This window comes from Brassica napus, chromosome C4, assembly GCF_020379485.1.
Source record: "Brassica napus cultivar Da-Ae chromosome C4, Da-Ae, whole genome shotgun sequence".
In the NCBI taxonomy this organism is placed as follows: Eukaryota; Viridiplantae; Streptophyta; class Magnoliopsida; order Brassicales; family Brassicaceae; genus Brassica; species Brassica napus.
In genome coordinates this window covers 7,495,506-7,510,421 of record NC_063447.1, presented here as the reverse complement: position 1 = coordinate 7,510,421, position 14,916 = coordinate 7,495,506, and the positions used below count along the sequence as shown (strand labels likewise).

At 31.6% G+C, this 14,916-nt stretch overlaps 2 protein-coding genes and 1 long non-coding RNA gene across 3 annotated transcripts; all 3 read right to left on the bottom strand.

The window, feature by feature from the left end:
• Nucleotides 1–187: 187 nt before the first annotated feature.
• Nucleotides 188–1,411, bottom strand: LOC125585762 (protein ANTAGONIST OF LIKE HETEROCHROMATIN PROTEIN 1-like). Its single transcript, XM_048755416.1, has one exon. It carries the CDS (start codon nt 1,409–1,411, stop codon nt 188–190), a length of 1,224 nt encoding a protein of 407 aa, XP_048611373.1.
• A 2,045-nt stretch (nt 1,412–3,456) lies between these two features.
• On the bottom strand, nt 3,457–6,712 carry LOC125586431. Its single transcript, XR_007322959.1, has 3 exons — nt 4,734–6,712; nt 4,192–4,642; nt 3,457–4,104 (listed from the first exon to the last, which is right to left on the bottom strand). It is a non-coding gene; the product is annotated as an uncharacterized LOC125586431 (long non-coding RNA).
• A 3,421-nt stretch (nt 6,713–10,133) lies between these two features.
• Nucleotides 10,134–11,131, bottom strand: LOC106385462 (copper transporter 4). The gene has a single exon (XM_013825374.3). The coding sequence runs from the start codon at nt 10,815–10,817 to the stop codon at nt 10,368–10,370; it is 450 nt and encodes a 149-aa protein (XP_013680828.2). The 5' UTR covers nt 10,818–11,131; the 3' UTR covers nt 10,134–10,367.
• Between the last annotated feature and the right edge of the window lie 3,785 nt (nt 11,132–14,916).

Here is a 14,916-nt window from a genome sequence, read left to right as displayed (position 1 = left end):
CGCTAGCGACTGATCTGCTGCTAAGTTGTTTGTTATGCTATCTCTATGACTGAACGTTAAATAAAATTACTTTAAACTTATAAATGACATAAAAATATAAATGCAACCTCAAATGAAATATTATAGTTTCATAAAGACAAAGTCTAAAGTAAATATAAAACTTAAATAAAGCATTACAAAAGATTTTCTAGTATGGCAAACGACCTCCTCTACCCATCTCATTTGTAATGTAGTCACGTACACTTTCCATAACTCTATCACCTGTTGGTTCATAAGGAGTATATCCACCATGAGCATGATCATCATCATCACTACTATCATCAGGTGATTCATCTTCATCATCATCACCATCACCATGAGAGGTATCACCGTCAACATTATCACCGTCAACATTATCACCATGAGCATGATATTCTTCTATTCTCTCCCAATGAACAAAATCAAAATCCTCTCGATGTGAATCACGTATGAAATTATGTAGTGCCATGGTTGCAACAACAAGCTTCATCCACTTAGTCAAACCATACTTTGGATGCTTTCGATCTAGTATTCTCCACTTTGCTTTCCATACTCCAAAGGTCCGTTCAATCACTGTTCTTAAACCAGAATGCTTCCGATTAAACAATTCTCTAGTGTTTGTTGGCGGCCCTCCTCTGTTAAAGTGATCAAGATGATATCGAACTTGACGATGCGGGCCAAGATAACCTGTCCTGGTGGGATATCCAGAATCAACCAAATAATATTTTCCATTAGGAGGATGTGGAAAATTAGGCTCTTCCTTTGCACAATAAGTCAACACTTTGGTATCATGTGCTCGACCTGGTACACCAACATATGCATATATGAACATCATATTGAAGTTGCATATAGCAAGGACATTCATTGTCGGTTCTTGCTTTCTACCTCTGTATGCTTCTGCATTGTGACTTGGAGGACGAACTGAGATGTGAGTTCCATCAAGTGCTCCAATGCAGTCTTTAAAATATCGATAATAACGGTCATCATTCCTCAAGATAGGGTTTACCCTTGCGAATTCTCCTTCTTCTGGCTTAAGCGTATCAGCTGCAAACTTGAGAAGAGCACTCAAAACTTCATCAAGTTTTCTTTGTATTGTATCTAGTGACCTTTGATATCTGTCTGCAAGAACCCGCTTAGTTTTATCTTGACCAACCGCTTCAAGAAACATTGCAACACTTTCCTCCAAGTAGACATTATCAGTCTCTCGTAATCCAAACCGACAAGCTTGGCCGCGGCTCGAAGCTCCTTGGCCGCGAGAGAGAATCGAAGTGGAGTACTGAGAAACCCAACAAGCTTGGCCACTGGAGAGAATCAAAGTGGAGGATTGAGAATCGTTACAGCTTGACGGCGACAAGAGAATTATAAAAAATATTACGTTTAGGTTTAGGTTCATTAGTAGTTTTATTAAAAAACCAAGGGTAACATTGTCATTTAATGGGTTCATTATTAAAATAATAAAACAAACGCTGAAAAAAATAGCGATTGAAATTTTTTGTCGCTGCCGCAAGCGATAAGCCGCCGCGTTTGATCGCTCGTACAGCGATAGGTAAACGAACAAGAGATTAGCCGCTGCCGCTAGCGACTGACAAACGAACAGGGCCAGAATCAAAGTGGAGGATTGAGAATCGTTACAGCTTGACGGCGACAAGAGAATTCTAAAAAATATTACGTTCAGGTTTAGGTTCATTAGTAGTTTCATTAAAAAACCAAGGGTAACATTGTCATTTAATGGGTTCATTATTAAAATAATAAAACAAACGCTGGAAAAAATAGCGATTGAAATTTTTTTTTGCTGCCGCTAGCGATAAGCCGCCGCGTTTGATCGCTCGTACAGCGATAGGTAAACGAACAAAAGATTAGCCGCTGCCGCTGATCGCTGCCGCTAGCGACTGACAAACGAACAGGGCCTTTATATTATTTTACAGTGAATATGCATGATGTATGTTTTGTTGTTGGGTTTAGTATTTAGTGATTGTGAGTGGGGTTAGTATTTAGTGGTATTTTTGTCCACTTATTTATTGAACACAATGAAAAGTATGCGGTTATCTAGTATGTGACGTGGAATGTGTATCTTCCCTTTTAAGATAATAGTTTTTTGTAAATAATGGCCATACACGTTGTGGTCAACATCATCTCACCATCTTTCCTTTACCGATTACTTGTACGTACAACGGTAAAACTGGCTCAGATCAAACTTAATTGTTAGATATTTAATTCTGTCAAAATCAATGCTCTGCACTTAATTTTCATCCCAAACTTTATCATTTCACAAATTCACCCATTTATTTAATTCGTTTCATTATCATATAGGTTTCCTCCGTTCAGTATGCGTGACCTATGTTGAGCGATAATAACAAAAAAAAAGCGCTTCAGTCAATATCATGTGAACAAAACAAGATAGTGCTTTTTAAAAAAAACAAGCCACAAGCTTGCTTTTGTCATTTTTACGATGAATGTATTTGTTCTCTATTGCATAATCATATACATAAACGAAAATAACAATATCTTAATATTGGAAAAGCAATTTTCAGGCGATGTAACTACATAACTAACACACCAGGCAATACTTATCACAATTTCTTTCCATGTTCCAAACGCAACTACCAACACAAACATATTGGTAGGAATTTGACGTCATTGGAACACCACACTTCCAATACTGCCAAACAGACCCGGCTCAAACTTTCTAATGGCCCGATGCTAAATAAAAAATTTCCAGTAATTGTTATAAAAATTTGGACTTTTTTCTGAATTTAGAGCCCCAAAACCACCTAAATTTTTTGAAAAATTTGTTGGACCTTGTGCTTTTGCTCTACCAGCACTACCCTAGAGTCGGGCCTGATGCCAAAAGTTTGATTAACTATATTAAAGATAAACTAGATTACTAGATATATATCACCACATACTTTTCTCTTTGTGTTTCTAAAGTTTACCTTAATACTAGGGGTTGGCCCGCCCTACGGACGGGTGAGTTTATAATAAAATTATTTCTTATTTAAATTTTATAAAATATTTGAAAAATTATTCTAAATTTAACATAATAAAATTCAGTGGTTTTATTTTATTGGTTTGAGTTGAAAGAACTACTAACATTTTTTTTAGAAAAAAAGAACACAAAATTTAAATTAAAAAAATATATAAAAAATGGTTTATATTTATTTTTGTGATTTTATTTCACTTTGATATTGTTGAAGAAGTCTAAGGTAAGAATAACTAACACATTTTTCTATGAGTTTCACATTTTTATAGCTTGAATTATCATCTTCGTAATTTTTTTTTTAAAATGTAGTTTAATTTTGATTATCATATGCGAAAGCTGAAATAGAAAATCGAGACCAATACATATTGTGCTAGAATTATAAAAACAAATTTGGTCATTTGCTTGTAATAAAAGCATTTGTCATACGGATTGTCTAGGTTTGGACTGGTAACATGTTATTGTTGTTCTTATGCTCTAAAATATTATTATTTTGTAATAATTTTTATTTTTTACAGTTGTATGGACCAAAACAAAATCCTGTGTAAATTATAGTTTTTCAGATACTCGGAAATCGAAGACAGGAACGCTTTCGTCATTTCAAAAAAATGCCTATGGTTTTTGATAGTTAGATCCGTGAAACCTATAGTTATCATACACAAAATATGTTTCTTCCCACATGCCAATGGCCTTTTTAACTCTCCTTTGTATGTGCACGTGCGATCACATCCCACGTTGCCTCTGTTTGCCTCCTCGCCTATGCTGCTTCTGGTTGTCATCTTTATGGACTCGGTGAAGTTGTTGGTAATAGTGAGACTCGTTGTGGTCAGGACGATCAAGCTTCTTCTTCAAAATGTATTCGTACTGCCCATGATGATGATGTTGTCTGTGTATCTGGTGTGTCCTACGATGATGATTATGTGTTTTGACACCATGGCGAGTTGGTGATGGTGGTGATGACGATGATGATGATGGAGGTAGTTTATGGCTTTTTCTCTGGTGTGTATTAATCTATGATGATGGTGTGAATCAAAATCATCTTCGTACTAATCGTATAATGGATCAAAGAGTCTCTTTTGTGCAAGAGCCAGAGAAGAACAGAAACTGTCCTGTGAGGTGTAAATATTAAACAAAACGTTACTTATTTCGTTTTGTAACTGCAATATAAATCTGCTGTTGTGGTTTGAAACACTTACTGGTTGGGAAGAGAGCGAGGAGGAGGCCGAACATAACCATCCAGCTTAAGAAAACATATTGAACGTGGCAGCTGAAGTCGAAGAAATTTAAGCATTTATTTCTGAATAGAGTATTGATTAATTTTCAAAGAAAGTCAACAGACAAACCTGGCAAAAGTGTATGAACTGCAAGTTTCTACGGTGATCGACTAAACCATTCAGGATTTTAGTTCATATTAATTTAATCGATTCAAAGAAAAAATTAGAATGAGTTCCTGGAATTTGAAATAGATTAGTAACCTGTAGGTTTAAAAATACATCAATTAATGATCTGAGAAGGACCTTCTCAAGAATGGATATAAAACTATAGAAGAACCTGAGTTCCATTGTCGAGTACGAGTGCAATACCTATCGCTCTGAACTGATACTCTTCTATCTCCACTTCATTGAACTGAGAATCCTTTAAGTATAGCTACATACACACAAAGAGAGAAATCACAGCCACATCACGAAAACATTTTTCAAAGGAAACTTACAGAGATATAGTGATGCGTTGTACATACCCAGAGTAAGGCGTTGCTTGTCGCATCTTGTGTTGAAACTTACCAGACACAGTACTTAGTCTTAGTAACTTTGTCATCATTGTCGCCATGATATCTGCTAACCAACACATATAATATACACAGTAATGTTATAACCATGTTTGTTGCCGCTCATGTCCTTAAAATGTTATAAGCTCGTTGAATGGAGAGCTTCTTCCAAAGCTCGTCCTCTAAAACCGAAAACCATAAAACAATACAAAATAGACAGTACTCAGAAGGCAATTCATTTATTTGGAAGCAATTCATCAATCAGGTGATAAGGAATTAGTTCTAAGAATATACTTATAAAAAACGTAAATCATAAGCAGAGGTATAACAGAGCATCAAGTTGAACAATTACAAATAGTTTTTTTCCGGAATTTTACTACAGAGCCGGTAAGCTCTATCTCCACTGTGGCATCTTCGACCTGTTCTACCGTCATATCCTTATCTTCTGCATCGTTGCGTCAGTACTTCTTTTACTCACGCCGTGCCTTATCTTTCAGTGATGTCTCTGTGCGCGATTCTTTGGATGAGCCCGGTGTGATATGGCGTCGACTATGTGGATCTGAATTTGGGCACGAATATTGTTTAGGAGGTGAGGTTTCATGTGGTGGTTCTACAGGGGGGAGGGGGAGGGGGGGGCTTTAGCGGCTGACTCGTGTATGGTTTACTGATGGCAGCCACGAAGATGTGGAAACCCGCAAAAGACTTCAGATTAGGGCTCGGAAGAGAGCTCGAAGTGGAGACGTTTGCTCCTTATTGCAGATTTGTCTTTTGGAATACGGAGGTGACTCTTCAAAGGTTATCAAAGTAGTGGGTCAGTGGTGTTAAAGCAATCGTAAATGAGGTTGATTGAATACAACCTATGCCGGTTACACAGCTGCGGCGGAGAAGATGGTATGGAACATTCATCGACAAGACCGGTGGCTACGTCGTTTTCAGAAAAAATGAAGCTGAGTTTAACTAAAAGCCCAACGAAAGATAAAAGTAAAAGTCTAGCCTAGGTAAATTCATAAAATTAGTCTTTGTATTCTAAAAGCCAATAAGAAAAATCAAAGACAGTCCAGATAAAGTTATAAACCCGGTTGTTGCCTGTTTTTACTAATGCCACGTGGCAACAAAGCCTCTCCTTTCCAGAGTGACGTGGACAACCTAAAAAGTCAGATATTTCGAGTTTATAGTTATAGATTACTTTAATTCATTACTATATATATTGATTTTGTATTTTCGTTTTAAACACAATTTAACAAAGTTAGTGTTTCCATAATAAAAAAAATTGGCAAAAATGAGGTCATGATGATGACAGTGATCTTTGGCGTTGATGTCGTTGCAGAGAGTGGGATTGATGACGATGAAAATGATATGGGTAGTTGGGTTACACAGTCTTTAATTTCTAGTTTGGGAGATTTTAGTTATATTTAATCACTACGAAGAATTATATTTAAAAGTTCATATTTTTAGGTCGGAACTTTTAATTCCATATATAAAATGTTTGAGATAAGAACAAATTTGTGTGGTTTTGTAAAACCATCTCCAATGGTAATTTATAATTTTTTTCTATATTTTATTCTAAAATAAATAATTCTATTAGAGTTAGATTTTCTACAATAATTTATTTTATAATATGATTAGTCTATTGTAAAGTGAAATATAGATAAATGTTATTTTTTACTCTATTTTTAAAGTAAAAAACAATATTCCGTTATAGAGTTAACTATTGAAGCAAATTCAATTTTATAATAAAATTATTTTATTTTAGAATTGAATATAACGAAAATTATAGAGTACTGTTGGAGATGCCTTAAGACCATCTCCAATATATTTTGCTATTTTTACCTCTAAAATAGAAGAACTCTATAATAGAGGTGAAATATGCTCCTATGTATTCTTCTAAAATAGCAATCTTTAAATGTAGAGTAAAAAATAGAGGAATGCTATTTCTTCCTCTATAAATGGAGAAAAAAATAGAGATCTCTATTATAGAAGAAGAAATAGAGATGGGTGTCAACAATTTCATTTCTAAATGATATTATAGAGGTGAAAATAGCAATGGTTTGGAGATCCTAAGACTATGATTAACCTGAAATTCTTAGAGTGGAATTCTTAGCAGAAGTTAAGAAACTGTTTCTTAACTTTTAACTAAAAGGGCTAAGAACCGGTTCTTAAAATCCTTATTTAAGAACCGGTTCTTAGTTTTTTTAATTAAAAGTTAAGAAACAGTTTCTTTAACTTCTGCTAAAACCTCCATCCTAAGAACTCCGGGTTAATCATGTCTTACGTTCATCCTTTCAAGGTTGAAGTTTCTACTCAGAAAAACATGTTGACTAGTTTGTTTGTCATTGACACATATATCCACGACACACGCGGTATACTTTGTGAATTGTGATTGTATATTTTACGTTTTGCATCCCACATTTAGCATGTGAAAGCGTATGTAAGATAAATTGTGATACCATTATGTGTATTCTACGGACTAAGGTTACACACGCAAAACATGTGAAGTTCATAAAAAAATGAGAAAAAATGAAGAGCAAATATATCTTAGGATAAACTTAGTATGTTTTCATATGTGTTTTTAAGAAGATTATATTATATGAGTAATAACATTATGTTAATGTTAACACTATATGTTTCGATTTTATTTTCATATTAAACACAACTCAATAGCATATTTATTTATGTTACATAACTCTTCTCTTATGTAACACTATATGCAAAGACACCTCTGTCAATGTCTATACGAGGAAAAAAGGAGACCAAAACAAAATGGTGCCTTAAACTTACATTGCAAACAAATTTTCACACACTATAACCACTCTTCTTACATAAGAGAAGAGTTAGGCTACCGTTTGGTCTAACACCAAAACCGAAATCTTATTTTAATAATAGTTTTAGTCAAATATAAATACCAAGAAAAAAAGTTTTATATATATACCAAGAACATTTTTCATCCGTCTTTTACAAAAAAAAAACATTTTTCACCCCTCTAACATGAGAACCAAAGAATATCTCTAATCAACAAAACAGCACATGGGACAATTTAGAAAGTAACAATGTATGAGATAATTGAAAGGCACTAGTCTTCTTGATCAAAATAGAGGTCAAAGAAGATGGGAGGAAAGTAATCATACCTCAAAGATAAGAGACATCCACTGATTTAGATAAGGTACCTCTTACAGCAGAATAGTTAAGACCGTCTCTTTGTGCGATATGACATTCATGTGCTGACATTTAAATATGATAACTATACAACAATCTCAGTGGCTCAGATGTTTTTGGAAAATTATATCATTTCCTATCCAGCACTATCGAATCTCTTACAGTGAAAACCAACTACATCTGGAAACTTAACCTGCACAACTCGATCAATGATATCCATGGCACAAAACTGATAGTAGAATAGATCTGTTTCAATGAATTCAACTCCAATACAAAATAAAATAAAACATATTGACTAACATTTTACAGAGCAGTGCATGAACAAAATTTATACTGAACCTGCTCTGTTTCTTTTTTTCTATAAACTTTTGATTCCAAATATATAATTTTTATCAGTTATGTTTTTGGTAATTTGTTTGGATTATATCTCCGGTTTATCCAGTTTTGTAAGATTTTTTATTTAAATTTTATCTACCAGATTTTTTTTTTTTTGGGGGGGGGGGGGGGGGGGACTGTTCAACAAATCCAACTTGTTTAGTATTTCACTGTTTTGTTGGTTCATATAATTCCTGAGTGAGCAGTGAGCAAACATAACCCACACCAAAATTGTCTTTATGAAAAAATAGATGGTATAAAATAGGCATTTTGTTTTCTATTATTAGAGACAAAATCTCTGGGATCGGAAGTCATAAGACATCTTAAGTAATACTAGATCCTGATCCGTGCTATGAATTTTCAGTTTTTAATTATTTAGATGGTATAAAATAGGCATTTTGTTTTCTATTATTAGAGACAAAATCTTTGGGATCGGAAGTCAGAAGACATCTTAAGTAATACTAGATCCTGATCTGTGCTATGAATTTTCAGTTTTTAATTATTTATTTTATTAAATGATGTATTTGTAAAATTTATTCATATTATATTCATTAAGTAAATATTTTTTTTTGCATCTTAAACTATCTATTTTTTTTACGAATGTGTGATATCATATAATAAAATATACAAAAATGAGTATACATAGTTAATTAGATAATTGTGAAAACATAAATTTTTCTTTCGTTTGCAATATCATATAAATAATGATCCGCCCAGTTAACAAAAATCATGATTTTCTTATGTGTAATTTTTTTTATTTTGACAATTTCTTTAAAACTATATTAAATTTTACATATTTTAATTAGAATATTTTTAATATCTTTATCTTTTTATTTGATATGCAACTCAATATTTTTTAAAAAATTATAACAAAATATTTTTAAAAAAATTTAGAATTTGTTTGAAAAATATGAAAATTATATTTTAAATTAAAATTATCCTAAAATATGATAAGTTTTAATGTAAACGAAAACTCAAATTATGTCAAAAATAATTATATTCAATAATAATAACAATTTAAATTGATTATTTAAAAAAAAATACATTTACAAAAATATTGTTTGAAAGAAAATTTATTTCTCTTTCAAATATAAAATAAAAATATTATAATTAAATAATAAAAAATATAAATAAAAACCATAAATTTAGCAAATGACAACTGAGTTATATTATGCTAAAATTTTATTTCTAACAATTTAGCAAATGAAAAATGAGTTATAAGCAAATAATACCATATATTTTTTAAAAAACATAGTCATTGTTAAATAGTTTTGAATAAATAAATATTTTTTAATTTAATCAACTGAAAATAATATCCGTACAATTGTGTGAGTCAAATTCTAGTTTTATTGATGCATGTTATATATTAGTGTTGTATGTTTTATGTAACATTTTAATGATGAACGTTTTTTAAAATCTCTATTATTAAAATTATGCATGTAAGGATAACTCATGAGTTTTTTTTGTTGATTAAATGACATTAGTCCAAATTTATTTAAAGATATTTCTTTAAGGTAACTGAAAAAGACAAACAATAAAATAGGAAGTTTAAATTCATTTAAGCATATTTCATTAATGTAACTGAAAAGACAAGTAATAAATTAGACAGTTTTATTCGTTTTAGGATATTTCATAAATGCAACTGAAAAAGATAAAAAAAAAAAAAAAAGTTTAATTAATGAAGTAAAAATATTTTCAAATGGATACTTCTATTTTAATAACATAGATATTAGAGAGATGAATTAATTCAGTTATCACCGATTGATTTTAAGTAATATCTATAATACGTACAAAATAGTCGGAGAAAAGACGAAATAAAAAGACACATGACTTATTTGAAATTGGTAAGACCGCTGAAAGAGTATTATTGACTTTTGTATAATTCGTTGAAGTTATCACAAAATAAATCAAATGAAAACCAAATAACAAACGGGCCACTCACCAAATTCAACGTTGTATCATAAACAACTCTCTTCTTTCATTCATTCGAAAGAACACACAAATCAAATCAAATAAATAAAGAAACAAATGACTTCAGTTCTCGTTGGGTTAGGTTAAAACCCAAAAAATGCGGGATTCTTACCCGTCAACCCGACCCACATTCCGAAACGCCCGGCCACGAAAAACGACAAAGCCAAAAGCATGCCCCAAAATAGCTGAGATGAAAACACCACCATTGAACGAAACAACGGCTAGGATCACAAGGTAGCTGAAGCCAGACTTGACCGCATACATACCCGTACGAAAGGCCACCTTAGCAACCTTATCAGCCTCCGGTTTGATGGAAGCCGCAGCGTCAGAGCACCTGGTAAACCACTCAGCTAAGAACGCCAAAGAGAAGACAAATATAAGCGCAAGAGCATACATCGAACGGCTAGAGCCAGGCCATCCATGGAAAAGCACTTCGCAGTTATAACTCCAATAAAAAGTTGGGTGTATCAGTGACGGTCTGTGGGGGGTCTGCACCTGCGTTTGCGTTGTGGTTGTGTTCCATGCCTCTACTACGACGTTGCTTTTACTTGTAAACATCTCCTTTAATTTGGGGGTAAAAGGAGAACTGGGAGTTCGTTGTCGTAGTGGAAATAGGGGTGTCTCTAGTCTCTCCTATAAAAAGTGTTTCTTCTTGAGGTAAAAGATTGGGTCCTACGAATTATATGCTATGTTCTTGTTATGAAGCAAACTCAAGATTTGCTTGTCGGATTTTTCTTTCAAAAAGCTACACTATGTCCATCAATAAAGTATATGGCCCTGTAATTGTATATTTGTAACCAAAATTTGATTTTAGCTTACAAACAAACATATTAATGCAAGATATATATATCGTATGCTAAGTAGCTTATTACGTAAAGTATTTTTTTTTTTTTTTGCTAAATTACGTAAAGTATCTTCTGTACGTCAAATATCTTCTTTTTTTTGCTAAAATTTTCCTTATACGTATATAAATGTATTTTATTTTTCAAAGTAAGAATAAGTTTATCACAAGCCATTACAAAAAGAACAACTAAAATTTCTTAGAGAACTCTTACAAAAAAAATTGGGGATATACAAAATTCATTTGCATGATATTTGTTGGAGAGAAAAACATACGATCCACAAAATGTAAATAAATCAATGTTTATTTTTTCTTTTGTTGGTTATATACAATGTAAAAAAAACACTAATCCCTTATTCTGAAATGGCATAGTCGCTGTAAACTGTAGTCTTCTGTTTTTTTTTACTCAACTAAATTCTTCTTCTTATCTTTCAAAAGAAAAACTAAAGCATTTTACCCAAAAAAAAAAAAAAAAAAAAAAAAGAAAAACTAAAGCATGCTTCTTGTATTTTGAAAGAGGGGGACGGGACAGACACATGTTAAACGATGTGGGCTCTGAGCTTTACTTTATTTAAAACAAAAATAGAAGGGGGGTAAAAAGAAGTGAATGAAAGCTACGTTTGTTTTTTCTCTCCTTTCGATACATTGCGAGAGACCTACAAGTCGAGTAGTAAAAAAAACTCAAAACCCCACAAGAAGAATCTTCGAACTAGTACATTGGTTTTATCTGGACATCTTGCATACTTCAATCATTTACCAAACACACCAATATCTTTTAATCCAATTTTCAAATGGTAATTACTAGTCTCTTGTAATAATTATAGGTTAGCGCTTAATCAACAACAACAAAAAAGCGGTTTAGCAGTAATTACATAGTTTTTTTTTTGGTCAAGCATTAATTATAGGGAAAATTAGAAAAAAATGACACTTTGAACTTTTGTTTGTCCTTTTAGGATTTTTGATATTTTTGGCAATTCTGGACATGTTATACTCTTCTTTTATGAGAAAAATAGTAAACCGAATTTTAAAAATGAAAAAAATATAAAAACTATCGGAAACATAAGTATGATAATATATATGTTAATTTTTTTTTTAAAGTGAAATCATAATTTATTTTATCTTCTAGTTACAGGTAAAATATTCATTCTGGTTATCTATTTAGTCTATAAATAAGATACTAAGTTTTAAACATTGATATATCAAGGATATATAACGTATAATAAGCTTTCTTGTATATTCTAACAAAGCTAGAATATGTTACATTATAATCAAGAAAAATGTCTTCAGTCTATCTACAGCTTGATAATGACATATAGCCACAACTCAATGATATACCTCGGCTAGATTACGTGCCATAACATGTTCTGCCTTTTACCTTATTTGACGCCTATAGGAAGAATATGTTTCTCACCTACTCTACTGTGTTCTGCGTAGGTAGTATACATATTCTAAGCAAATCCGGAAAATATGGAAACTTCCATATTCGGTTAAAAATGTTTCCTAAATCTACCTTAAATCTCTCAAAGAATATTTTCTTCCACGTTTTTCTCCTCTTTCCACTCCCACGATTTTTTTCTCTTCGTTCTTTGTGTTTCTCTCTTTTTCACTTAATATATTTCCTGAATCTATTCTAAATCTACCATAAATCTCTCGTAAGTATATATATTAAATTTGTGGAAAATAAATGTTAGTAGCCTTTAGTTCAGTGGTTTGTGCTATATTGCTTTGGTCGCACAACCCAGGTTCGAACTAGATGGTAGGTCTTTCAAAAATATTTTTCCGTCTTTAGTGATTTAGGAAAAGACAATTATACCCTCTTCTTCTTTAATCATCTCTGCAACTCTACTTCTCATCCATTTAAGCTTTATTTTTTTGCGTTTTTTACTAGTTTTCTTGTTTCTTATACCTTACATACCTTAGATCTACAAAGAAATATTATATCTTATATATTAAAACAGAAGTCACAACCTTGATTCATGTGTGATTTTTTAAAAAATTGACCTAATGGACCTAATAGAGCTATTCTAGAAAGTCATGTTACATCTAATATCTAATCTTATCATTTAAATTTTGGGCCTACCAGAAATTTTTATTGGGCTATCAATAATTGAATTTAAACAATAGATGATCCATTGAATTTATACATAGTATAAATTAAATAGATATAATTTAATGTTGTAATACTATACCTCTATATGCTAAATATTTAAATATTTGTCGATGTTAACTTTTAAAATTATAAAGATTTTTTTTTGAATAACAAAAATCATATTATCTAACAATGATTAATCTTTACTACTTTAAACCAATGAAAACAAATTTTAAACTATATAGTTTATTTAAAAAATTAAACAAAAACTAAATGTTTAATTATTTACTCGATAATATAAATTTATGAAGCGAAGTTTAATTTTTTAAAAAATTTATACGTTTGTGAAATGTTACAATATCTTTGAATATGACAATATAACAATATTTTACTAATCTTTATAATGAAATAATAATCCGAAAATATATATATATAGAAGAAGATACAATACATATGAAAGTTTGAAACAATCTATTCAATGAAAAAAATATACAGTAAACTTATTATGTTTTAAAAATTGATAGACACATATATATTATAATATATACCAATTTAGAATTGAGAAAAAAATATTTATATAAAAATAAATGAAAACAAAAACCCGCGCGGTTGGACGGGTCGAGATCTAGTTGATCTTAAAACCTAACAAAAACAGAATAATCGCGTAACACAACCGAATAATACAAAACTTAACCGCCACTTATCGTTTCACGGGTACTCGGCCGGCGAATCGTCCACCAGGGCGAGTTTTAGAACATGACTTTTGCCTCTTTCGTGGATTTTCTTTTCTTTTTTACTTTCCGTTTTCATTTAAGTTTTTTTAAAGTTAATTATATAGTTATATCTACTATGAAATTTATTATGAAATATCAATATTAATTTGGTGAATTGAAGGGTATAATTGTATTAAAGGAAATATAAATCCTATTTACCTAAATAATCTTCTACAAGTTCTATTGGGACTAAGTTGAGAGTGTCTCATTTTTTCAATTTTTCCCTAATTATATAGTTATATCTACTGTATCCTCATAGACAGAATTGTTTTATTTTATATATGTTGGGCCAAATATAAATTCTCCAAACTCTTCCATTTCATAGGCCTATTTGTGAATTTGAAGATTCTGAGCATACCCGAATTGAGGTGAGAAGAATGATATCTCTATGGAAATTCACTCTCCATTTCATCATCACACTTTGTGTTTTATAGATAACTAGATCAACATTCCAACACTTGCTAAAACCAACTTTACACTTTTGTGATGAGTTATCTCCTTTAAAAACGACACTTTTTTTTTAAAATTATACTTTTTCAAATCCCCACTTGATTGATGATAGTAAAGCGTATATATTTGAACAAAAGAAAAGAATCTAGATCTAATCTCAAGGCACCTACAAAGCAAAAGATCAATGATCAGTTTAAATTGAGTGCCTAGCTTTCTTTTTTCTTCAGCGGAAACAGTGATCCAGTGATTAATAAAAAACACCAAAAACAACAGGAAGCTTTAGCCGGATCACGCATCCTCATGTTGGCATACGATGAAATCATCATCACCTCATGCGGCACCACATTTGGACCACCCAACTTGAATTCACACCCAATAAATTTCATCATGAACGACAACAAGCTCTCGAAATATCACCAAAAAGTAAGAGGAAAAGAGATTGTATTATACACACAAATTTAGAAACCCTAGAGAATGCTTAATTAGTTTTTAATGTTAAGATTG

Coding starts and splice junctions, on each gene's coding strand:
- LOC125585762 (XM_048755416.1), bottom strand. CDS start 1,411: ATGAACCTAAACCTAAACGTAATATTTTTTATAATTCTCTTGTCGCCG.
- LOC106385462 (XM_013825374.3), bottom strand. CDS start 10,817: ATGTTTACAAGTAAAAGCAACGTCGTAGTAGAGGCATGGAACACAACC.